The sequence below is a fragment of the Xiphophorus hellerii genome, chromosome 11 (genome assembly GCF_003331165.1).
Source record: "Xiphophorus hellerii strain 12219 chromosome 11, Xiphophorus_hellerii-4.1, whole genome shotgun sequence".
Taxonomy (NCBI): Eukaryota; Metazoa; Chordata; class Actinopteri; order Cyprinodontiformes; family Poeciliidae; genus Xiphophorus; species Xiphophorus hellerii.
The window spans coordinates 7,115,694-7,140,373 of record NC_045682.1 but is presented as its reverse complement, the minus strand read 5'-3'; the positions used below and the strand labels follow the sequence as shown (position 1 = coordinate 7,140,373).

Below are 24,680 nucleotides of genomic sequence, written 5' to 3'. Positions count from 1 at the left end.
CAAAAACTAAAGTGTGATTTTAATAAAGATTCCATGTTTTAAATAGTTCGGCAGGTGGATAACATTAACCCTGTTAAATCCTCCAACTGTAGAATGATCTGAATTCTTTTGGAGACAAAAGTAAAATCATCATCGTTCTCAATTTGAGGCTACAAACATCGTCATCATCCGTCCAAACTGACACAAACGGACGCAGTGTGTGTCGCCCCTCCCTCAGTGACCCCCAAACCTCCGTCACAGAGTCTCACTGTTCGGTTCTCATCCAAACATGCAGCAAAAACACTCTTTGGTTGACAGGATGGCTGCAGCGTCACGTCCATCACCTCTGGCCTTCATCACCTTCATCTTCATCCTGTCAGGTGAGACCTGCATGCACTGATGGTGCCCAGCAGAACCAACCCTCCACCGTAAATCAGGTTTTCTCTTTGTTTCGTTAACAACTTTATTGTTTTGAGTTTTGAGTATGTTGTTTCATCATTAGCTGCTTGTCCATTTGAATCTGCTTAAAGCTTTTATTGTCTCTGAGGATGTTTTCCACCCCTCTGCTGTGCTTGTCTATAACTTGTTTCATGTTTTAAATGTAGTATCTCGGGGGTTCAGCTAATTTGTGTTTCAGCAGACGCTTCATTGTTGTTCTCTGTATTTCCAGGATCTAAAGCATGGAATCATATAGATTGGTTGGGGCTCCTTTAGCATGAATTACTGCAGCAGTGCAGTCTTTACTCCATAGTAGCTTCAAAAAGAGAATAATGTATTGAGAACGATGAACATAAATCACGGCTACGCAGACGGATAAACCAGACGTCTTTGGCTTTTCTTCCATTTAGGACTACAACCATGCTGAAAAATTTAGCTCTTTCCCATAATTAAAAATAAACCACAGGTCTGGATGACAAGAAGGCTACCAGAGACGTTAATCAGGTTTGACACTGTGGTATAAATATAACTGAACACCTGATAAAACCTTGAAACCTGAGAAACTGTCTGCTCTTGCATGTCTCCTTATCAAACAGGTGTGAAAATATAAAATCTGCTTTCTGTGTTCTTAAGGTGGGCCGCTGATGTCTGTGTCCTGTTTTAAAGTGACAGAAGGGGGCGTGGCCTCTCTGTCCTGTCAGTACTCCGTGAAGCGATTCGGTCTGAGTCGGGTCTGTTGGGGTCGAGGCTGCGGGACCTTCTGGTGCAACAACATCCTGGTGCAGACAGACGAGAACGGCGCCATCTCCAAGGTCTGCCGTCTTCCTTTGGTTCTCATTCCAGCTTCAGTCAGTTTAAACTGGCAGCAGTAAACGGCTCAGTCACACAGCAGGCAAATCCGACCCAAATCCGAATTTTCACAGCAGTGTGAATATCTCAATCCGGAATTTTCACCCAAAAGAAAATCTGATTTGTGCCACTATCATGCCTGGAACCAAACTGGATATGTTTCCAATAGTTTTCAAAATGACTGCAGTCAGAGCGATCATGTCATTTTATGTCATTGACGTGAGACTTTTGTCACAATTCTGCACAACAGGGGAAGCCAGACTTGGTAAATCTGGACATTAACAGACTTCTCTGCAGAAGCTAATGTCAATGCTGCACAAAAAGCCTTCTCCTATTAGCAAGGTTCCCACACCTGAAACGACGCATCGACTTCTTGATATATCTAGAAGAATCTGTCAAGTCTACAAGTCTTAATTGTATTAAATGATGAACTTGAGCAGAATAAGTTTGCGATTAACATAGCGAACTGTTAATTGCAGCCTGCGTCCGTGAGGTAGTGTCAGTGAAAATGATTGTGATGAAAGTAACTGCCCCATTTAATCAATAGCAAGAAAGACCACCAAAAAAAAAAAAATCTGATTTCAGCAACAAAAAAAAATCGCAATTGAGAATCAAAACTTGCTGTGTTAATGGAGCCAAAATGTTTTTCAGAAAAAGTCCAACATAAACCTGTTTCTGGCTTTTTCTTCTTTTTCTTTGATACAAATCTGCAAACATTATCTTTCTGGTCAATAGGGAATAATTTGATCATTTGTAAATTGCCTTTTTTTTTTTAAATAAAAACCTGAATTATTTAAGCAAACTAAGAAATTTGATTTTAGGTCTTTTAATTTTACGATTATTCAGATTTAGCTCAAACCTTTTTTTTCATCTAGTTAAATAGACACTTGCAAAATCCAGTTACATTTCTTTGGAGTTTAAAAGAATTAGTTTCATACTGATCATCATTATAAAACTTGTATTTAAAACATGTTCATAAATGTTCTGGTGCTGATTTATTTTACACACGAGTTAAAGTAGCAGCAACTGCAGATAGCTTAAAATCTGAGTAGTAGGAGAAAGCAGCAGAGAGGAAAGTGTCCTCCAAGAGCCTTCTAAGCCAGCGCAACCTTTTTCCAACAGCTAATGATCTGAACCTGACCTTGACCCTTCAGGTGGACGGCAGATATCAGCTGACAGGGGACATCCTGGATGGACAGATGGACCTGGATATCCTGAATGTGCGGAGGACGGACAGCGGGCCGTACTGCTGCAGGGTCAACGTTGACGGCCTGTTTAACGACAAGAAGATGATCATGAACCTCAGAGTGGTCAAAGGTGAATCAATCACGAGTTCAGTTTAAACAGAACTGCAACAAAACATTTTTCAAGGGAAATCAGATGCTGAAGCTCATTGTTCATGTTTCTTCAGAGTATTAGCATCTTCCTCCTTCATCATGTAAATGTACTGAATAAAACAGAAGGTTGGTCTGATTTAACTTCAGGCGGTGTGAAAATATATTTGTGTTTTTTTACACATTGTACATAAACATCTGATTTCAAGAGTATGTGGGAAAATCCCAATTTACAAAAAAGTCCAACAGACTAAATACATCCAGACTAAATGAGATCTGCAAAGGCTTTTCCACTGATAAAACCTGATGGTAGCAGGAGAAATGGCTCCAACTGCTAAAATCGGACACCTCCATTTTAGTTTCCATTTGGTGAAGAGGGAAGTAAGACTCAGTGCCTTCTTCAGAAGTTATCATGTCGTTTCCTCCAGTGGCTCTTGATGCAGCGCCCCCACAGTTGAGGAGGGGTACTGGTTGCTCAAAGGGTTGGCTAGTTTGTCTCAGCAGAGAGAAAGAGAACCACAGCAGCTGGAGCAGATGTTTGGGCTTCCCAAAGAAGACCTGCTAAGCCCGGTGGTAGGGGCGCTGAGGTCATTAGCAGCACAAAATGTTTTTGTGTTAAAGAAATGTCACAAGTTACACAAACTTAGAGGTGCACGAGGAGGCATCATAATTTGGAAATGTTAGCATGTGAAGTCAATGGGCAGGTCCACCTCAATGCCTCAACTATAAGCCTAGTGTAATCTGTTTTTACTGTCATTGTTACTGGTGTATAAAAAACCCTATTTAATAAACAGCCTGGTGGGGAGGCAAGTAAAACCTGATCGCCTGCCAGTCTTATAAAACACTGAGGGAAACCCTGAATGTTGCAATTTTGGTCTCCAACTGAACAGAATCTACCAGACTATCAGGAGGGATGTCGGCCTTAAAAACATGTAAATGTCAAATCACAGCCAACTGGTTTTCAGTTTCATCGGGCTACCTAACTTCAGGTTCAGTTAGTGTAGTGGGACCTCTTTCTTTGAACCCAGCTAACAGTGTCTTTCTCTCAGCTCCATCCACCAATCCTCCTCAAACAACCACAACCACGGTGATGACAACCAGCAGAGTCACAGAGGCGAGCGCCACTGAGGTCTCCACGGAGCTGACCACCACAGGTTAGTAGGTCCATGAGGACAGTGAGGCTGAAGCTCCTTCTCCTGTCTCTGGGTATCAACGTTGTCTTCCTCTGTCTCCTGCTAGTAAACTGGAAAACCCTGCTGTCGTCCCAGCTGGACCTGCTGAGGAGGAACTCCACGTTGCTGCGCTCTGACGCCATCGCTGTAAGGATCCTCACCATGTCTACTTTAATACTATGCAGCTTTTTGTGACGTTCTGCTGAAGCTTTGGCATTCAGAGAACCCTGAAGGACGTACTGCTGATTTCTGGTCACTCTGGGTTCCGTCTGAAATTATTTCCAGAAACAGTAAAAATGTTGCTCTATTGTGGAGCCTTAAAGGATAACAAACTGGGTTTTACAGATCAACCTCAGAGTGAACTGATTTGCCTACATGACTGACAGTCTTGTGTGGTTTCAGGTGGAGGATCCTCTACCGTCCCTGTCTCTTCAGATCAATGCTCCTGTCCTCTCGCTCTCCCTCAGCGTTTTGCTGCTCGTTGCTGCAGTTTTCCTCTTCCTGGCCTTCAAACGTACGTCACAAAGCTTTGGTTCACGGGACTTCACTCTTATTTCTCTGAATTGTTTTTCTGAAAATGAATTGTTTGATTTCTGTCAGTCTCAAAGATTAGATAATTTATAGATTTTGGAAAGTCTGAACAGTGGAATATCATCAGCGTATAAATAACAGGAAATATTTTTATAACATTTCATGATTTGACATTAAGGGAAAACGTATATTAAGAAGAGAACGGGACAATACAGCGTTAGGAAGTCAACTGTACTCCAGGTAGTTGTTTATTTTTCCTTTGGCTTTTGATGCAGGTAGGATCTACAGAGGCGGTTTAAAGACAGGATGGTGAGTGACCCGTCTACTAACTACTAACTTCTGGTTATTTCATTCTCTTGTGTTGTTCTGATTAGTCTTTAAAAGACCAGAGGATCACAGCTTATCCCGATGAAACACCCAAAGTCTCTGACCTACGCTGTGACCAGGTTTTCTTCTCTTCCCCCCAGTTTGTCTTCAGACGAACCTCCTCACATCATCTACGAGATCCGCATGAGGAGACCAGTGCAGGAGAACATCTACACTCTGGACTAGAACATTTATGGCACAGAAACAAACGGCCTCTTCACAAAGACAGAACTATAAAAGCGTCCGGATCCAGCCTGGGATTTTATGTTTTACTTTTAATGAGTCTGACTCTTTAACTGCGGCTTAAAGCAAAATTTGTCCATACGGGGATGATTTTGTTTTGAAAAAGTCTGTTTTCTTGGGTTGTAGATGTACAATGGAAAACATTGAAGATATGAGTGTATAATCAGGACTCAAACAGAATCATTCACACGGACCAGATATGCTGAATAAGAGCTGCAGTTTGCAGTTAACATGTTTTCAATTTTTGTGTTTTAAATGCTTTGTTCCTTCAGTATGATTTTACTGTTGGTAGAAAAAACAAGCAAGTTTCCGATGCTGTGTTTGCTGATTTCCGATAAAGCCCTGTGTTTGTTTCAGCATGTGAGACTGAGGCTGGAAGGATTATTCATAAAGTTTTAACCCCCCATGGACTTGTAGCTGCATTTCCATTGACCATAAAGTTGTACAAATTGCAGTTACAAAAATAAACTGGCTTAATGGAAACGCAGCAGTTTTTTGAAAAACTAATGTTTTTTGATAAAAACGTTTTTACGCTAGGATGAGGTGGTTTTTGGCTGTATTGAAATTGATGTTTGGTAAAATTACAATGGAAGAACTTTTTTCACATCACACGAGTCACAAAAGTTGGAAAGTGTTGAATCCATAATTGCTGACACCAATTTCCCAAAAATGCAGCAAACGCAGCTACTTCCAGGCGCAGATGCTGAGCTCTTCAGTGATCTTTCACTGCGGTTTTAAGTATCATGCTATACTTCGGTTAAACAATAAAAATACTGATGTGACCCATACTGGCCACATACCTAAATCTATACACATCGGTGAGTGAGCATGTGGGTTTCCGTAGTGTAGTGGTTATCACGTTCGCCTAACACGCGAAAGGTCCCCGGTTCGAAACCGGGCGGAAACATTGTTTTCCTTTTAGTTCAACATTTACTAAATGTAAAGGATTAACCACCTTTCCTATTCACCATTTTGTCAGAGTACTTCCAAACTGAGTGCAGCTCTTGTCTCTTATTTGACAGTAGCTTGATCAAAACATAGGAAATCAAGCAAATTCATGCATCTGGTGCATCAACGCGTTTTGGTTCCGATCCCAATAAGTGCGTAACAAGAAGTTACTGTTTGAATCAAAAAGGCAGAATCGGCTTCTCAAGAAGACAAGCAAAGAAAAAAAAAAGAAAATGTTTCCGCCCAGTTTTGAGCAGAAGGCCTTTCATATGAAACCACCATGCTACAGAAACGTTAAGAAAACACCAGCAACCCATCTACTAACCAAACATACATGAGAAACTGGAATGAATAAAGCAGAAAACTAAAACAGTGGAAAGATGGTAGAAATCAACGTTTGAAAAGGTTTTATTTTTTATATTCCTCCATATGACATCTTTACACCGCATCTGCATTCTCAGTAGCTTTGACCTTCACATACATGTGAATGTGCGCATGAATAGGTGAATGTTGTGATATATACATATGTAATTGCGGGCCATTTACTATTTCTTGTTGAATTTGCTGCATTTCAGCTAATAAGCTTATATCTTAACAAGAGGCTCATGTTTTGATTAGCTTACAATGACAGGCACTGAATTGGGCAACTCTTGGTTTCCTAGCAAGACAGAATCAAATAAAAACAATATTATTAACATGTGAGAGAACCAACCATTGTCTGTACTCACTAGAACTCCGACTATGCCAAAGAAAGTTAAAACAAGTCCATTGAGCTTTTGCCAGACAAGTCCTCATCACTGAGATCAGTGTATAATTAAGCCTTTTAAATGAAAGACGGCAACTCCTCCGTTTGTCTATATTGCAACACGTTTACAATATGCCAAAATAAATTCATCCTCCCCGCGTGACAGGCGGGGATACTCACCACTATACTAACGAGGAGTGACCTGAAGAACAATGGTCATGTAACACATTTAAGCCTGCCAGATCCTCCCTACAGGGGACATGGTGTTCTCTACAGCAGTGGTCCCCAACCTTTTTAATCGCGCGGACCGGTCAGCCCTTCGCAATTTTGCTGCGGACCGGGGAAGGGGAGGGGGGAGGCAGTACTCCGATGTTGTTTTGTTACTCATTCTGCTGCAAGTTGGCGGCTCAATTTTGACGCGCAAGACGTAACTGGTAAAATCCGGTTTAGGATTTTCAAAATAAAAGGTCCGGAAGTGGTTCATTATTTCTTGCTCGGCCCGGTACCAATTGGGGACCACTGCTCTACAGATCTGATAGCTGGGGACCAGCATACCAGGATTTCACGTTCGCCTAACAAATGAAAGATCAGAGAAGCATGTGCCGGAACATTTTAATGAACTATTCCAGCAGTGCGAACAGTAATAAATATAACTAAAAGAAAAGATGTTTCCGCCCGGTTTCGAACCGGGGACCTTTCGCGTGTGAGGCGAACGTGATAACCACTACACTACGGAAACCTGTAAGTTACTGTCAAAATCACCGTCTAAAAACACTTTTAGATAATTTTTTAATGAAACGTAATAACGGATTCAAATACGTTCCACTGTGCAGCCCTTATGTCTTTTTTTTCAGTTCCGATTTCAATTAATAGTATCGCCAAAAACGCGCAGTTGACTCCTAAAAAATTCAAATCTTCAATAAATGGTTACTGTGGACAGGGTAAAAAAACCCACCCACCCATCCTTGTACACCAGTACACCATGACATCAATGCTTTTACTTCCTGTCTGTTGACGAATAACTGCATATCTTCAACTATTTTGTATCTTACTTGTAATGAGTCGGGCTCTCCTATGACTGTTCACCGTAGTCAAACACATACCATCAGATAGTCACGACTACCAAAGTCTACATGTATTCATTACATGTCATGGGTTTCCGTAGTGTAGTGGTTATCACGTTCGCCTAACACGCGAAAGGTCCCCGGTTCGAAACCGGGCGGAAACATTTATGTTTTGTCTGAGAAGTATGTGTATGTACATTTTAATTAACTATTCCAGCATGATAAAAAAGCATAAGGGGAGAAAAGCAACAGATATATATCGCTTGAACCACCTTAATCTTAGCAGTTTTGAGAACAACTATGTCATAAAATACTTAAGCAAATAACATTTGACTTTTGAAATTACAGGTCTTTTCAAATGCAAACCTGACCACTTGTTTATCCGATATGTATCCAATTCAAATGTGACCTAACGTCCAGGTCGCATTCCTCTGACTTGAATGTCATTGATACTCGACAAATGTCCCCAGTCTAAAAATCCGATTTGACAAAAAATTAGAATTGGGTCACTTCAAGATGCAGTGCGAACGCAGCCTATGACCTATTTCCAGTAATAAATAACTAAATAAAACTGTTTCCGCCCGGTTTCGAACCGGGGACCTTTCGCGTGTGAGGCGAACGTGATAACCACTACACTACGGAAACTCATGGAAACGCCTTCCCACCCACTTATCCTTGTACACCAGCACACCATGCAGTAAATAACTACCATTACTTCCTGTCTGTTGATGAACAACTACATATCTTCATCTATTTTGTATCTTACTCGTAATGAGTCGGGGTCTTCTGTGACTTTTCACTTTAGTCAAACATACCATCGGAAGACCACCCTACAAAACCCACATGTATTTATTACCCACCAAGAGTTTCCGTAGTGTAGTGGTTATCACGTTCGCCTAACACGCGAAAGGTCCCCGGTTCGAAACCGGGCGGAAACATTGTTTTTCTTTAAATTCCACATAAAAGTGAACCCTCGCTCTAACGCGGTTCACCTTTCACGGTCTCGCTACTTCGCGGATTTTTTTGTGCAGTTTCTTTCACAGTGCATTGTGTTCTGCGTCCTGATTGGCTAAACAGTCTCCGCGCTTCTTCTCTATGTACCCTAACGTGCCAATAACGTTACGGTATTTAAATATACGTAATACAGCTTGGCAAATTTTGGCAAATATTTCGGAAAGAAAAGAAAAAAGAGCAACAACAACAACTACCGATAACTATGTTCTTCTCTCAAAAAAAAAAGGCAAATACAGTTGAATAGCAAAGTCTGTCTATGTCTCCTATTTAACAGGAGGTTGAAAGAATAGAAAGAAAATCAAGCGAATGCATGGAGCTGGTTTCGATTCCAAACCCAACAAGTGCGTAACAGAATTACGCCCTTGACAAACTTTGACAAAACTGGTTCCTTGAAAAAATTTAAATATAAATGTTTCCGCCCGGTTTCGAACCGGGGACCTTTCGCGTGTGAGGCGAACGTGATAACCACTACACTACGGAAACCTGTAAGCTACGGTCAAAATCACCTTTTAAAAATACTTTCAAATAATTTTTAAAAAATACGTTCCCCTGCGCAGCCCTTGTGTCTTGTTGACTCGCAGTTGACTCCTAAAAAATTCAAAATCCTCAATAAGTGGTTACTGTGGATAGGGTAAAAAAAACATAAAAAAAATTGCGACCTATCAGTTAATTTCTAAAGTACCATTTTTGATTAACATATCATCTCAACAATTAAACCCACCAGTCCAACTACCATGTTTAATTAAAAAATTATGAGTTCGTCTTTACATACTAAAATGTTATTTCTAAATAAAAAACTGTAACAACTTCGAAGCCGACAAAGTCAGTAAAGCTAGCTTAACCTTGTAGCTACTTCACCTCGCTAACCCGTATTAGCATCCTGCTGTTTTTTCTTTAATACTCAATAAAAATGCACGTAATGAAACATATTTCTCAAATGTTTGTCCGTCAGTTTTCACCACAACGCTCCAGCTCCACATTATTCCAAGTTTGCGAAAGCAATATAAGACTTCCGGGCAAAAACTAGCATAATCATTTCAGGGAACTTCAAAGTTATGCGCATTAATCCCCCTCTCACTTGGCACTTTGGCTCTGTATACGTCCGCACACACCTGGCTCTAAGGCCGCTGTAATTTATTATGTAAAAGTGAGTCCTTAGCTCGGTTCCTAAGCAATTTTCTTTCAGATCTATGCGAAATCTAATGAGGTCAAGCGAGATGTGAAGGAAACACACGAACACAACCGAAATTGACTGACCTCAATTAGTCAGATTTGGTTGTAATGGTGAGGTAGGGCAAAAAGCAGATCCCACAAAATTAAAAACTAAAACTAAAATCTTTAACCTCGATAAACTGTTATTACCCGAAATGTCTGTAGAAAAAAAAATACAATAAAAGCAACATGTAGTTAAGGTCTATTTTATTGTGATGGATGGATACTTTTTATAGGGTATCGGAGTAAATGGGGCAGAATAAAAGTAAAATGTATTGAAATCTTTTGGTCCTAAAATTGAAGAAGTAGAAAACTTATGAAATATTAAACATGCAAGATGTTGTGTCTTGATTTATTGTCAGATTGTTGGATTTTAGCCTTGGTTTAAATGTTGTTGTTTTTTTACTTTTTAAAACACCGAACCAGTTTGTTTGAAGCACAAAGTGCCTTTATTGTTTTGTATTCTGTTGCTTTAAATCAAACCAGGATGGAGACCAATAAGTGGACTGACTGTAAAGGTTAGAGACATCATGCTGCTCTGTTATTGGTCAACACCATCAGCTGATTAATGGCTCAACGAATCGGAATCAGTCAAATTGACCCAGATTAAAAACTTTATATAAAGAACAAGTTGTGACTTTTACTGAAAGTAACTGATCACTGTTTTTAGTTTATCGGCTGCAGAATCATTATATTCAGTCCAATCTGACCTGCCGTCCCAGTCCGTCGTTACACCTCACACACACACACACACACACACACACAGAGAGAGAGAAAAAGAGAGAGAGCTCGGCGTTCAGCCAGCAGGAAACTCCTTATAAGGACTAGAGGACATCCGCTGGAGCGGCAGGAAGCACCATATTTGGGCTGAAAGCTGTGTTGATTTTCCTGTAGGGAGCAGGCTGAGCCGGTGGTGACAAAGTCTGATCCCATTGGCTGTTTGACACACAAGTACACACGCACACACATAAACATAAACACACACACACACAGGATTTACTTCTGACATAAAAGCCTGCAGAGAGAGTCACTCTGTAATCTCCAGAATATTTTTTATACTGATGTTTTAACCTAAAATTTCACTAATAACACCAGTGTTATTTTCTTTCAGCTCAGTTTGAGAAAGACTAAAACCTTTCAAAGAAGTGTTACTTTAACAGGGCAGTACCATGTATTTTCCAAGCACATAAAGACATTTTATACCACTTATCCTCTGTGTTACCTTTAGTTGTTATAAAAATGCTGTATATATCAAATTTTACTTCCTTATTTACCACCTAGAAATTGGGCCTCGGTGTGGTTAAAAAGACAGAGGCCATCAGGACGTTTTCCCAACATGGCTCCACTATTAACCCTATCAACATTTTGCTCTGAGCAGTAGATCCTATAATGACCTCAGCACCTCCACCAGCTGTTTTCTAATTGCTGCAGGCTAGTCTGAAGGAGCTCAGTGGGACAGAGCTGCATCTTGAATGCGGGGCTAGGTCCAACAAGGCGTTTTGAAAAGCTGAATGGTAAAAATCTTCCTCAAACATGCATGAAATGATCAGCAACATGTTTGTTGATTGAATTACTTTATAGCATGACGTAAAGCTAAAAGCAGCTGATCTTATGTGATTTGTGTTTACATTTAATGTTTTCTGTCGTCTTGTGATCTGAGTGGAAGCAGCTAAAGGTAAACCAGAAAGCGGACGCAGTGTCAGGATTTAAACGGGTTTTATTTTCCAGCGTGTAAACACACAAACATCCCATAACCTACTCAGTAGGCGAAACACCACGTGCACGCTCCTGCACGTTCACGTATGTACAGTATCCACATGTATGCACAAAAGAGTCCAGGCTCAGGGCTCTGACCGGCAAGGTAACAGTCTGAGGTCAGAGGTCACGACGGAGTACGTCAGCAGATGTTGGAGCTGTGGGGGGACGGCAGCTCTGACAGGGGGCTTCCCATGGGGGAGGAGCAGGACGACGAGTACAGGTGGGGAGAGAGGGAGGAGGCGTAGACCTGGGGCAGCGAGGGGGGTGACGGCGTGGCGACAGAGGTGCACGGTGTGGCGGCGGCGCCACAGTCCGCCCGGCGGTCCCGCTGCCTCTGGTGGATCTTGGCGTGTCTCTTGCGCTCGTCGCTGCGGGCAAACTTGCGGCCGCACTCGGCGCAGGAGAAGGGTTTCTCCCCGGTGTGCGTGCGGATGTGCGTGGTCAGGTGGTCGCTGCGGCTGAAGTTGCGCATGCAGATGCGACACTGAAACGGCTTCTGGCCCGTGTGGACGCGCACGTGGCGCGTCAGTTCGTCGGAGCGTGAGAAGCGGCGGTCGCAGCCGTCAGCGGGGCAGGCATAGGGGCGCTCGTGGGGGGGCGTCTTGCACTGCCGCCCTGCTGGCAGCTTCCTGCTCCTGCAGGCGGCGCCCTGTGGCTGGAACTGCGAGGAGAAGGCTTTAATGGTGGGCAGCGGCGTGAGTGGCGGCAGCACTGGCTTCTGGTCCACCTCAGCATCCGGCTGTGGCAGCAGGTAGTCCGGCAGCATGGGGATGGGGGCCGGCTGGGCGTAGGGCGGGGCTTGAGGCGGGAAGGCCTGCGTGGCAGGGGGAGCGTCGCCCGGAGGAAGCAGCTCTGACCCGTACGCCGGCGTCACAGAAAAGATGGAGGTGACGTCAGCAGAGCCGCAGCTCTGAGAGGCTGATGGTGATGTCACTGATGATGTCACCGATGAGGAAGAAGTGGCGAGACTGCAGGAAGAGGACGGCGCCGCCATGCTCACCAACCCGGACAGTAAGCTGAGCAGAGGCTCCGCCCACTGACTGCTAGCGGCAGTGGCGCAGGAGGTGGACGGCTCGAAGGAGAAGCGGCCGCTGTAGGCGAGGCGGGGGGTCAAGGGAGGCAGGCTCTGAAGGTCAGGGAGGTCACACAGCGAATCTGAGGGAGCAACACAAACAGGTCAGATTGACTCTTACCGGAACATCATGATTAATCTAAGCTCTAACACATTTTCAGAAATATCACCTTCCATCTTTACACGGAAAATTTATTTTTACTTGTTTCGCTTTTATCTGTTTAACATCATTTTATTGAGTTTACTCACTTTATCTTATTACTAATGTTCAGCACTTTGCTGCAGCTCTTAAGCCGCTTTATCAATATATCATGATGTAAGAAGCAACTTTCATCGAATCGAAGGTAATTTTTCCACCAACAGGTTACCATACATTGGTGGTGTCCAAACGTTTTAGCATGGGGCCAAAAATGTCAAGCTAATGCTGGGTGAACCAAACATTTAGCATTCTTTTACTTTTATCATTTAAAAAACTAATTTGACAGATTTAAAACAAAAGACAGCAAATGACTTTTCTTACGCTATTCTTGAATTGGGCCGCCTAATATCATTCTGAGGGCCGCAAATGGGCACCCTGGCCTACACTTTGGACACCCCGTCATAAAAGTCTGTTAGAACAGCCAGATATTATTTTAAATTAGTGCAGTTTTTGTACACATTTTGTTTCAAACGTGCAGATCTAGGCCTGTCTCGGTAACAAATGTAGCTGGATGATAAATCATTCCAGAAGATTTTTCTATAAACCATGATGTTGTTGTTTTGAGGCCATTTTCCAATTATACAACATTAACGGCATAATAATGCAAAAACACATTCTCAAAGATCAATAAACCCTAGAATGAACATTTAACACAGGAACTGGACACATTTTAAATATCCAAAATAAATAAATAAATAAACAACAGAAATGTCTAAATTCAGATCAAAGCACCAGAGTGAAAACGTTTATCATCCAATTTCTGGTAGAAAGAAATAAAAAGAAATCATGCAAAAGGAAATTAATGAGCTCGTTGTAATTCTTGTGATGAATTGAGTTGATTACTTATTGGCACAAGTATGCACAACCTCTTTTCACGCTTAACCGCTCATGAAAATAACTTCTTGGGTTTTTTTGTTTGTGTTGTTTAGTTTAGTTGTTTGGTTTGTTTTGGTTGCTCACCTGTGAACTCGCTGGGCTCGGCGCCCAGCAGCCCGGCCGCCTCGGCTGCAGACGCGGCGTTGTGCAGCAGCATCTGCAGCTCCTCCAGCTTCGGGTATCCGTCCAGCGGTGACGGCGGCGCCGGGTGTCCGAAAAGCGGCTCTGAGATCTGGAGTGCGGACAGCAGCAGCTCCGCTTTGGTGGCCGCCATCTCTCTGGAGGAAGAGGAGGAGGAAGAAGAAGCGGTGGAGCTCCGGTCCTGCGGCGGGTCGGAGTCCGCGGATGAGCCCGGCGGAGAGGCGCTCTGGCGGGGCAGGAGCTGCGGCTGGGTTCGGTGGTGCTCGGAGGAAGCCAAGGCTGGAGGGTGGCTGGTTCTGGTTCCGGGTGTGTTCGGGTGTTTGTTAATCACCGCGGGACTTAAATGACATCAGGAGTTTTGGTACCGGCCGCTCTCAACCTCAGCTTAACTTCTGTCGGAACCTCAATGAGGATTCCCGGCTTTATAAAGTCTCCTTCGTGACGTATGTTCCCAAATATGGAGGGAGGAAGCCCATATATGGGCACACCGGGAAACTCGGGGCCCAGTTTCCGGGTGTTGCTGCGCTCTTTGTGCTGCGCTTTTCGGACCGCGGACACGCAGGTTCGGTTCAGACCCGAGCCCGGCCGCCGGACCGAACCCGGAGCGCAGTGCAGGCGGCATACAATCCGCCGCCATGGCCGGAAACCCCGTAGACACGTCACATCTTGTTTTCTCCAGACTCGACGTCACGTGGAGATATTCCAGCAACGTCACGACTTCCTCGAGCCTTATTTGGGAGTTTTCCTGTCAGACCGTTGATCTGAGAGCCAAAGCCATCCTGCAGCCCAGCTGCTGATAAAAAAAAATACAAATACCCGAGTGTCTGACCGCTTTTCAGAATAAAAGCTTCCAGAGCCGGGTTGTGAGAGTCAGTCATCAGAGGCTCCCAGCCTGTCCCCGGGTCTGGAGAAGAGGATTCTGGGAAATAACAACAGAATTCAAAAGATGAAACTAACGTATAAGTTTTATTCTCCTGTTTACCTGCTGCTACTTCTTTGGTATGGTTGAGTGCCTTTAGTTAATTTTAGTTGTATATATTGTTATTATTACTATTGTGTGTTTGTTTATTTTATTATTGTATATATTTGACTTTTTGCACCGGAGTTGCAATAGAAATTTCGTTGAATCCTGTTCAATGACAATAAATGCTATCTATCTATCTATATTCATTTATAGTTTATCCTGGTGGTTTTCTGGATATTGAATACTATGGCGTAATGTCATAGTTTCATTATGCACTGCCTCTCTGGTGTTATGTTGAAGGAAAAATAAAAACAATCTCAATCTGAATATCAAAACTTTTCTCTTTTTTATCTCGCAAACTTTCAATGTTTGGAGCTCAGATTTTTTTTTCTTTCTTCCTAGTAAGTTTCTTTGATTAATCTTAAAATTTCAGATCTTTTTTTTTTTTTTTTTTTCTTCATTTCAATTTTGGGGGCTTAGAAATAATCTTGTATTTTCTGGAAAATTTCAGAGATTAATCTTACAATTTGTCATTGTTTTCTAGAATTTTGTTCAACTTTTGGAGCTCAGAATTTTTTTTGTTTATTTTAGAAATTTTCTTGGATTAATCTAAAAATTTCCGATGTTTTTTTTTTTTTTTTTTTTTTTTTTTAGCAAATTGTTATTTGGTAGTCAGAAATGTAACATTTTCTCTAGAATATTTCTGAGTTCAATCTCAAAATTCCTGAGTTTTTTGGGGGGTTTTGGCGGAAATGTACTTTTCTTAAGTAGGCTGAGCAAACATGGCTTCCACGGCTCTGCGTGGGTCAGGACTAGATAATCACCATTGGCCCCCAGAGCTCCCAGACGGTATTTACCTGCTGGGCAAGTTCAAGAGTAAACACGCCGCTTCCCCGTCTTTCTTTCTTTTTTTTTTTTTTGTCGTCACGTGACTTGGGGTTGTATTCGTTGCTATGGTGACACAGTACCAACACAAAAGAGCTACTGCGACCTAAACTTTACAGGAAAACCTGGATCTGCGCAGAGGACGGTCTGAATAGGACAGGTAAGGCTCACCTGGGGGACCATCTCAGCAGTTACAGGTGCGTCTGAGTGACGTCACGTCCGAGGTAGGTTGATTTATTTCAGTTTAAAGGCTGGAGCTCTCCTTTAATCCATGCGGAGTGATTTGTTTCATAAGTTTACTTCACTTTAATCCAGAAATGTTCATTTGTGGGGACACAGTCCAGCTGAAATCTGCTGGATTGACATTTGTTCAGCAGACAGTCAATGACATAGGGGTGTTCAACATGCGGGCCACGGGCCATTTGCAGCCTTCTCAAGGTGCAACTCTGACCTGCAGGCGTAGGAGGCTGATGCAAATGGCCACTTTTTCATCTTTAAAGGTTACATTCCTTACAGATAAATAGCATATATAAAAAAATATTAATATGTTATTAGATTACTATTTATTAGCAAAGTGTTTGCTTTTTTAGTTTATTATTGAGAAGAAATTACAGAAGGCACAAAACCTAGTTTTAAAAATGTTGGAAAAAATATAACATTTTGTGAGCCCAACTGCTTTCACCAAAAGTTTTGGGCACCGCTGTCCTGATAAAAGAGAGCTGTAGCCACAAGTTTGGTGGAAGGAAGAAGTGTGTTCAGCTGAAGAGTTTGGTGGAGATTCAGAAAGTGAGGACTGAAACACTTGAAGTTCTGCTGAGTTGTTGCTCTTCCCAGTTTTAGGAGATCAAACCCAGAAGGTTGTGAAGCTGCGGCAGCAGCAGGAGGAGGAGTCATGCCGAAGAAAAAAGGGAAAAGAGAGCCGCTGACAGAGGAGGAGAAACTCCTGCAGATGCAGCAGAGAGCTCAGGCGGAGGAGGAGATGGCCAAGAAGAAGGAGGAGATGCTCTTGCTGTACCTGAAGGTAACACCACCTGGAGCAGGATTAGCATGTAGCAATTCATCCAGGTCGCAAACTGGAGAAGGAAAATGTTTAGATCAGAGATTACAGCAGATTACAGCCAGTGGTGGGCACCGCTAACAAAAACATTAGTTACACTAACTCTAAAGCGCTATGGCAACATGGTGCTTAGGGAAGCTAATTCTAAAGGGCCATATGAACTTGGTGTTTAGTGGAAGCTAATGATTAAGCACTAAATGTATCTGCTAATAGGTGATTAGCAGCAGAGAGTCCATCACTTATTATAAGAAACAAAGTGGCAGGTTCTGACCCGCGTCTGGACTGAACCAGGAGAAGCTCCAGAAGGAGCAGAAGAACACGGCCGTGAACCTGCTGAAGCTGACAGAGAGCTGGAGGAAGGTGCTGCGGCAGACTCGGGACAAAGAGCTGCTCGCCGAAGCCATGGTGCACCAGCAGACGTCTGACAGGAGGCTGGAGGAGCTGAACTTCATCATCCAGGTGAGGAGCTTCCCTCAGGTGCGCCTGGCGGCCCTACCTTCTCACTGGGACTCTGTTTGTGCTGCAGAAAATGATGCGGGAGCTGCAGCAGGGGCAGTGTCAGGCGGACCGGGTGCAGAGCAGCCACCTGCAGCACGTGGCGCACCTGTGGGAGCTGCAGGAGAAGCACCTGAAAGGTCTGCATCAGCGGTGGGAGAGCAGCCTGCGGGACCTCAACGTCATGTGCATCAACCAGGAGTAGGTCACACAGGCCCACACCATGCTGCCACCACTACCATGTTTTACTGCTGAGCAGGTTTTCATGCTTAGATTTCTTCAGAGCCTGTTGAGATCATTCAACCTACTTTGTGTTGCCAGACAGGTTTTGTTTAGGAGATTTCTGGGTTCTGCAAGTCAGGCGGTGATCTGTTGGACCGGTCGGATCTGAACTGTCTCTTTTGTCTGCAGGGTGAAGGCGCTGGATGACTTTCGGCAGCAGAACCTGGGCCTGGTGGACCTGTACCTGCCTGCTCAGATGCATGACAAGGCCATGTTTGAGTACCTCCAGAAGGTCCAACAAGAAGTCGTGGATGTGTACAAGAACGCACACCAGGACCTGGTACAGAGCAGGAATGCTTTTCTGTCCTCCTGCCTGGCCCTGGGGTGTGTCTCAGCTCTGCCTCTTGTCTCTGACCATAGGACGCTCTGAAGACCGAAGTGAAGAACCTGGAGGACGGATCTGCTCTGAACCGTGATCTTCTGCAGAAGACCAGAAACAGCCTGATTGAGCTGGACCAGCGGAACGCCAGAGAGCAGCAGGAGATCAGCATGGAGCTGAGGAACGTCAAGAGGCTGAAGGTCGGTAGATGTACTAGGAGGTTTGTGGACCTACTGGAAGGTTTGTAGACATTTTCGGAGGGTTGGTAGATGCTCTGAAATGGTGACTTCCATATGTGAAAAATATAAAAAGATACATAACTTATAAAGTAATTATCAGTTTTTATGCACCACAAGTAAATTTTAGGAAACCTATTTAGGCCAACCTGCTCAACTTGTCGCGGATCCCTTTAAGGTTCTGAGCCTCTGATCTCCTCCAACAGAACAAAGCCATCAAGCTGAGACAGCAGATCTTTACCTGTCAGGCTGAGAGGGATCTGATGCAGCAGAACTGGAACTTCACCACAGACAAGATCAACCAGAAGTGTCGGCATCTCCAGGAGCAGCTGGCACGAGACCGCCAGGAAGCCAGGCATAAGCTCACCATCCTCAGCATCCAGGGCGCGGCCGCCACCAAAAACCTACAGGCTATCATCACCAAGGTGAGAGCACCCTGACCGAGCCCCACGCCTCACCTGAGACTCTGCTGATCCCCCTCTGCTGCGCTGTTTCAGGGCGAGAAGGTCCTGCGACTCTCAGAGCTTTGCCGCAAGATAAAGAAACAGCAAGAGATCATGCCAGGAACATCAGAGGACAAACAGAAGACCTGCACAGCGGAGCAGGTAGGGCAAACCGGACCGACCCACTGGACTGAAACATGGCAAGAGTGTTAGGTTCAGCAACAAGGTTCAGGTCAGAGTTCATCACTGCACCCAGAGTTCAGCCTGATCTCTAGTTTCCAGCTGTAATAACTGAAGCTGTGGGTTGACTCTAGATCTATAACGCTAGATCTATAACGCTAGATCGTTCCTCTTTATGTCCAAAGATAATAACTTCAGTTTCTGTTCATATGGAGAGTTTTGGCACATCCACACATTTATCTGTTCTCAGGATCTGTTCAGTGATTGGATGGGGTCAAAGGTCACCTGGTGACATCATAATGTAGAGCTGTGTGTCATTTGCATAATTATGGTAGCTGATCTGATTGTTATGACCTGAGCCAGTGGGAGCATATAGACATTAAGTAAGAGGAGTCTTAGGATGGAACTTTGGGGAATCCCAAATGTGACTTCTGTCTGCTCCGATAATTTTTATTTAAAAATCTACAATTTCCCTGAAGGAAAATTCCAAAGGGGTTAATGAGGTTTCTATTTATCTATCTAATAAGTTTCTGCTTGAAACAAAGAAATCCCTGTTCTTTATGGAAGATTCAAACCAGTCCAGGTCTGGACTGGATAGTCCAACCCAACTCTCCAACAGTGGTCAACCGTGTAAAGCGCGGCGCTGAGGTCCAACCCGGTTCTGTTTCTGGATGCAGGAGGTCCTGGAGCTGCAGGACCTGCAGCAGCTAAAGGAGCAGCAGCAGTTGCAGGAGCTGCAAGATCTGCAGCAGCGCCTCAACTCTGCCCTGCTGCACCGGGAGGCTGTGAGGAAGCAGAACCAGATTCTGAAGCAGGATAACCAGCAGCTGCAGGTCCTGCTGAAACACCGTGATGACATGCTTGACGGACGCCACACCCCCCTGCCAGCTCTGCAGCCGCCGGTCGAGTCCCACCGCGCCGCCGGGGACATGCACCACAACATCCTGGAGGCTGCGCACGTCGCTAAGTACCTGGTGGACAGCTGGAGCTGAAGGCCAGGTCCAAACGGTCCCTGCAGAACTCTGCAGTACAGCAAAGACCTCAACAACAAGCTCCGGCCTGGTGACGGGTCAGAACCAGAACAGTTCAGTTACAGTCTGAGGCAGGATGGGTTAAAAATAAAATGTTGAATGAAATGTTCTACTACTCGGGTTCTTTCTTCCTCATTAACGACTGATTTATTTACTATAAAGCAGGGGTCTCAAACTCCAGTCCTGGAGGGCCGCTGTCCTGCAACTTTTAGATGCGCCTCTGCTGCACCACATCTGAATAGAATAATTAGGTCATTAGCAAGGCTCTGGAGAACTGATCTACACAAGGAGGAGGTAATTAAGTAATTTCATTCCAGTGTTTTGTACCTGTGGCACATCTAAAAACTGCAGGACAGCGACCCTCGAGGCCTGGAGTTTGAGACCTGTGCTATAAAGCTTTCTACATGTCGTAATATTTCCAGAGACACTGGTGTCTTTTGGACCATCACTGGCTGCTTAATTGAATTAAAATTTAAAAAAAGCTTTATTTGATCCCAACGCTTAGAGAGATCCGGCAACCTGACTTCTCTGACTGGGAGGAAGCCAGAATACCCAGAGAGAACTGGTGCAGAGATGGAGAGAGCATGCACGTCAGCTTCTGTGTTCGGGGACAAGCGGCTCGGTCGTTTCCAGTCTATTGGAAATGGCATTTTACACTCGGTGCAATAGATTAAAGACTGGTCCTAAGGATGTTATTTCTGAAACACAGACAGGTTTTATGTCCAAAAGATCCATACATGATAACATCAGACCGGTGCAGGATTTACTCCAGTACAGTGACCTGATTGAGGATAAAGGCTTCATCCTTTTCCTAGACTCCTACAAAGCCTTTGATATGTTGGAACATCAGTTTCTTTTCAAAGTTTTACAGTTGTTCGGATTTGGGCCAAACTTCTGTAGAATAATAAAAAGCTTTTATAACGGCACCACAAGTTCAGTTGCACCTGCCAAACGGTACGTCTCCACCGTTCACCATTAATAGGGGAGTAAAACAGGGCTGCAATATTTCTCCCTTTCTCTTCATCTTGGCCGTGGAAGTGATGAGTATTTTCATAAAAAACTCAAATATACCTAAATTGAAAGTTTTAGATGACGAAATTATAATCAGTCAACTAGCTGATGACACCACAATTTATTTTGAAGAGTCTAGACCAAACCCCTAAAGTACTTGAGTTAATTAATACTTTCTCCAAAGCATCAGGATTAGCCTTAAACCTGCAGAAGTGTGAACTGATGGCGATTCATGGCTCTGATCTGACGGAAGCTTACAGTATCCCCATTAAATCCTCAGTTAAATATCTTGGAATTTTAATAACTAAAGATGCTAAACGCAGTGAAACTGTTAACAGAGAGAATAAAATACAGAATTGCAAATCTCAGTTAAATAGATGGCTCCAAAGAGATCTGACTCTGTTTGGGAGAACCTATTTAACCAAAATGGAGTCGCTGTCCTGGTGCATATACCCAGCTTATTCTATGGCCATACCTAATAAATATATTAAAGCCATAAATCAGCTGAACTTTAATTTCATCTGGAAAAATCGAGTCTACTACTTAAAGAAAGCAAATATCGTTAAAGACTTTAAAGATGGTGGCTTACGAGCTATTGACTTTGAGTGTTTAAATGCAGTCTTAAAAGTAAATTGGTTGAAATCTTTTTTAATGACTGGAAATCTGGTATTGTCTCCTCAAAGGTTTGTTTAAAAAAATTGGATGCATAGATTTTGTTCTTAGATGTGACTTTGGTGTCGACAGTCTTCCTGTTAAGTTATCTGCCTTTCACAAGCAGGTTTTGTTGTGTGGGAAACTAATGTACACACACAACTTTACTCCTCACCAAACTCCCATCTGGAACAACAGATATGTGTTACACAGGAATAAGTCTCTGTATTTGGATCACTGGATAGAAAAAGGTATTTGGTCCATAAGACATTTTCTTAATGATAGTGGAGATTTTTTGTCTTTTGACAAATTTTGCTTATTGTATAATTTGGATTGCTCACCTACTCAATTTAACACAGTAATGAACTCTATCCCCACTGCAGTCAACTATCTGGCTCAAAATATAAACATTCAATTAGCTAACCTACAGTTACCAGCTCTTCAACTGTTTGGAGTTAACCTTTTGGATAAAAGTAATTCCAACAAACGGATGCGTCAGCATCTAACTAATTTTATATTTCCTGTCCGACCAAATAAAAACTCAATTTTAAATTTGTTTTCCGACTCAGAGGTTAACAAGTGGATACTGGAAGAATTATAACAAGTAAATAATTGTGTTATTTAAACAAAATCCAAAACCTGATGTCTTACCTTAAATACCCTCTAAGTCCTAAAGCTAAAGAAGTTCATTTTAAAATTCTCAATAACATTTTTCCATCCAGGGAACTATTAAGACAAAGATTCAACTTTGATACTTCAAAGCTGGACCTTTTGTGACAACGACATTGAAGCAACAGATCATCTCTTTTTCTATTGTGTGCAAACTGGAACATTTTGGAGAAACTTTCAGGACTGGATCTCATCAAAACTTTCCCTTCATCATCCCCTAAAAAGAGAGGATATAATATTTGGAACCACCCACAGAGACAGAAGAATCGACCTCATCCTTAACAACCTGCTGATCTTCTCAAAATTCTTCATCCACTCATGTAAATGGGGAAATAGAAAACCTGATTTTTCAGCCTTTAAAAACCTTCTAATGGACAATCACTTCAGTGCTTTAAAACTATGAAAAACAAGCATGGAATACAGCTCTTGAACGCCTATAATGATCTAATTTTTTTTTTTAGAACTAATGCCCTTTTGTTTTTTTCTGTGTGTTTTTGTCATTCTGGTATCCCTTTATGATGTCTGACAAATTGTATTTATTTATATTTTATTTTACTTTTTTTATTTCTATTTTTTTATTGTCTTATAATTATAAGTGTGCCTTAAACCTGTAAGACTTGATCTCTTCATGTATGTACATGCCACGTGATTTTGTACGATTGTTCAAAGTGTTTAATAAAAAAATAAAATAAAATAAATTACACTGGGTGCTTGCAGGGCTTGTCCAAGGTAACAATTAATGATGAACATCGATTCGAAGCCCCAACAAGTAGCTGGATAAAGGTTTTAAGATGTTCGCCTCGTTAAAGGTGAGTTTTACTTTCTTTAAACTTTGTGGCTAACATTAGCTTTAGCTTATGCTAGTAGGCAATATTCTCGGACATTTTTCTTGTAAAAATGTGCTATTTACGTATCTAAACATTTTAATCCAGTCTAACGGACAATGTTTTTGTGTGTGTGTGTTTTTTTTAACCGTATTTTGTACTTATTTTCAAGTATAGTATGTGTGTTTGTTGTCGTTAGTGTCAATCAGAGACCAAGTAACGGGGGATTTTACGGTTCGGTCTTTTTCCTTCCGAAGCACAACAAGCCTCATAGCTTAACAGTAGAGCAGCTCTGGTAGAGTTCTAGTTCAGCTGACTGTTCAGGTTCAAAGTCGTTGCTTTTAGAAAAATATGGCCGTGTTTCTTTAAGGACTCCGTGTTGTTTCGTCCTATTACTTTCGCATGTTTCTTGTGAAAAGCTGAAATAGGACGGTGTTTACAGCAATGTGTACAGGTGCATCAGTTGTCTGGCTCTGGTCTGCTGGTCGCTCCCATACACTCGCTCTATCAGGCTGAATACAGAAGTGATGCCATGGAAATAACACAGGAGGCTCCTTTATTTTTAGGCTGAAGAAACTGATTTGGAGTGAAGTGAAGGCTGCAAACTTTGCTGTGCAGCTTTAGCTTTAACTGGTAGAGACGAATATTTACAAGCCACCGTCTTCTTAATTCAGGATCTCTTGGGAATCCATGAAAACTTAAAAGCTCATTATATTTGGAAGACAACAATGTTCATTGTGTTGCTTTATTTGCGTCTTAAATGCGACTTTGTCTTTTCTAGTTGTTACGGTAGCTCAAAGCGGAAACAAGCTGAGTCTGACTGGGATGGGAACCCAGGACTGATATGTGTGAATGGGTAGCGCCCTCTGGTGGTCTTACTGAAAATAACCTGTGATTTAGCTGCTCTTCCTGATTAATCATTATCTGTTTTTATAACATAAACAGCTCTTATTGTTCGCATTTAATTTGGGAACAAAAAATTAAATTAAATTATTTATTGTGAAATGAATTAAAGAGTAATTCTTCTTGTAATATTAAAAAAAGATAATGCCTTTGCTATAATCTTATAGGAAAATCTAAAATTTGAAGTGAAAAAGCAGTTTTACTGTGGATTTGGATTTAGCCTTGCACTTTAAAACAAAATTGGAAAAAGAATAAAATCGAAAAGCTTGGAGGATGCAGGCATCGATCCCGCTACCTCTCGCGTGCGCCTGCGGCATACCAAAGTAAGCCAAAGCAAGCCCATAGTAAGCGAGCACTCTACCATTTGAGCTAATCCGCCGTTGCTGTTGTCTAGACCAGTGTTTCCCAACCCTGGTCCTCAAGGCACACTGTCCTACATGTTTTAGAGGTTTCCCTGCTTTAATGAGCCTGATTCAACTGATTGCAGTTCAGCAAATGCCTGTTAATCAGTCATCAATTGAAATCAGCTGGACTGAAGCAAGGAAATACCTAAAACATGCAGGGCAGTGAGCCTTGAGGACCAGGGTTGGGAAACACTGGTCTAGACCATGTCACCTATTTCACCAGAGAAGGGGGAGATAGTTCATTCTGTTCCCATTCTGGTGCTTTTGGGTGGCTGACACCATTCTTTCTTCTACTACTTCCTGAAGAAAGTTTAGTCACGCCGCCTGAGAAATGTCTAACCACAGCTGCGTCACCAGGTCCCATTTAAAGACCTTATGAAGCTTC

General features: G+C 42.8%; 3 protein-coding genes, 1 long non-coding RNA gene and 6 other non-coding genes across 10 annotated transcripts; 5 read left to right on the top strand and 5 right to left on the bottom strand.

The window, feature by feature from the left end:
- The first annotated feature begins 35 nt into the window (after positions 1-35).
- On the top strand, positions 36-5,399 carry timd4 (T cell immunoglobulin and mucin domain containing 4). The gene is made up of 8 exons (XM_032576186.1): positions 36-359; positions 1,051-1,229; positions 2,421-2,583; positions 3,650-3,754; positions 3,840-3,919; positions 4,175-4,286; positions 4,579-4,612; positions 4,771-5,399. Exons 1-8 carry the CDS (start codon positions 269-271, stop codon positions 4,853-4,855), a joined length of 849 nt encoding a protein of 282 aa, XP_032432077.1. The 5' UTR covers positions 36-268; the 3' UTR covers positions 4,856-5,399.
- Positions 1,539-22,847, bottom strand: LOC116728251 (uncharacterized). The gene is made up of 3 exons (XR_004340968.1): positions 22,264-22,847; positions 5,709-5,712; positions 1,539-1,552 (listed from the first exon to the last, which is right to left on the bottom strand). It is a non-coding gene; the product is annotated as an uncharacterized LOC116728251 (long non-coding RNA).
- On the top strand, positions 5,747-5,819 carry trnav-aac (transfer RNA valine (anticodon AAC)). The gene has a single exon. It is a non-coding gene; the product is annotated as a tRNA-Val (tRNA).
- On the bottom strand, positions 7,272-7,344 carry trnav-cac (transfer RNA valine (anticodon CAC)). The gene has a single exon. It is a non-coding gene; the product is annotated as a tRNA-Val (tRNA).
- On the top strand, positions 7,761-7,833 carry trnav-aac (transfer RNA valine (anticodon AAC)). The gene has a single exon. It is a non-coding gene; the product is annotated as a tRNA-Val (tRNA).
- trnav-cac (transfer RNA valine (anticodon CAC)) lies at positions 8,242-8,314 on the bottom strand. The gene has a single exon. It is a non-coding gene; the product is annotated as a tRNA-Val (tRNA).
- On the top strand, positions 8,535-8,607 carry trnav-aac (transfer RNA valine (anticodon AAC)). Its single transcript has one exon. It is a non-coding gene; the product is annotated as a tRNA-Val (tRNA).
- On the bottom strand, positions 9,094-9,166 carry trnav-cac (transfer RNA valine (anticodon CAC)). Its single transcript has one exon. It is a non-coding gene; the product is annotated as a tRNA-Val (tRNA).
- Positions 11,595-14,370, bottom strand: LOC116728245 (early growth response protein 1-like). Its single transcript, XM_032576183.1, has 2 exons — positions 13,885-14,370; positions 11,595-12,808 (listed from the first exon to the last, which is right to left on the bottom strand). Exons 1-2 carry the CDS (start codon positions 14,072-14,074, stop codon positions 11,793-11,795), a joined length of 1,206 nt encoding a protein of 401 aa, XP_032432074.1. The 5' UTR covers positions 14,075-14,370; the 3' UTR covers positions 11,595-11,792.
- drc2 (dynein regulatory complex subunit 2) lies at positions 15,827-19,943 on the top strand. Its single transcript, XM_032576182.1, has 9 exons — positions 15,827-15,950; positions 16,625-16,811; positions 17,139-17,306; positions 17,374-17,543; positions 17,754-17,904; positions 17,985-18,143; positions 18,386-18,604; positions 18,677-18,784; positions 19,480-19,943. The coding sequence occupies exons 2-9, from the start codon at positions 16,683-16,685 to the stop codon at positions 19,792-19,794; spliced, it is 1,419 nt and encodes a 472-aa protein (XP_032432073.1). The 5' UTR covers positions 15,827-15,950; positions 16,625-16,682; the 3' UTR covers positions 19,795-19,943.
- Positions 22,848-24,680: the final 1,833 nt, after the last annotated feature.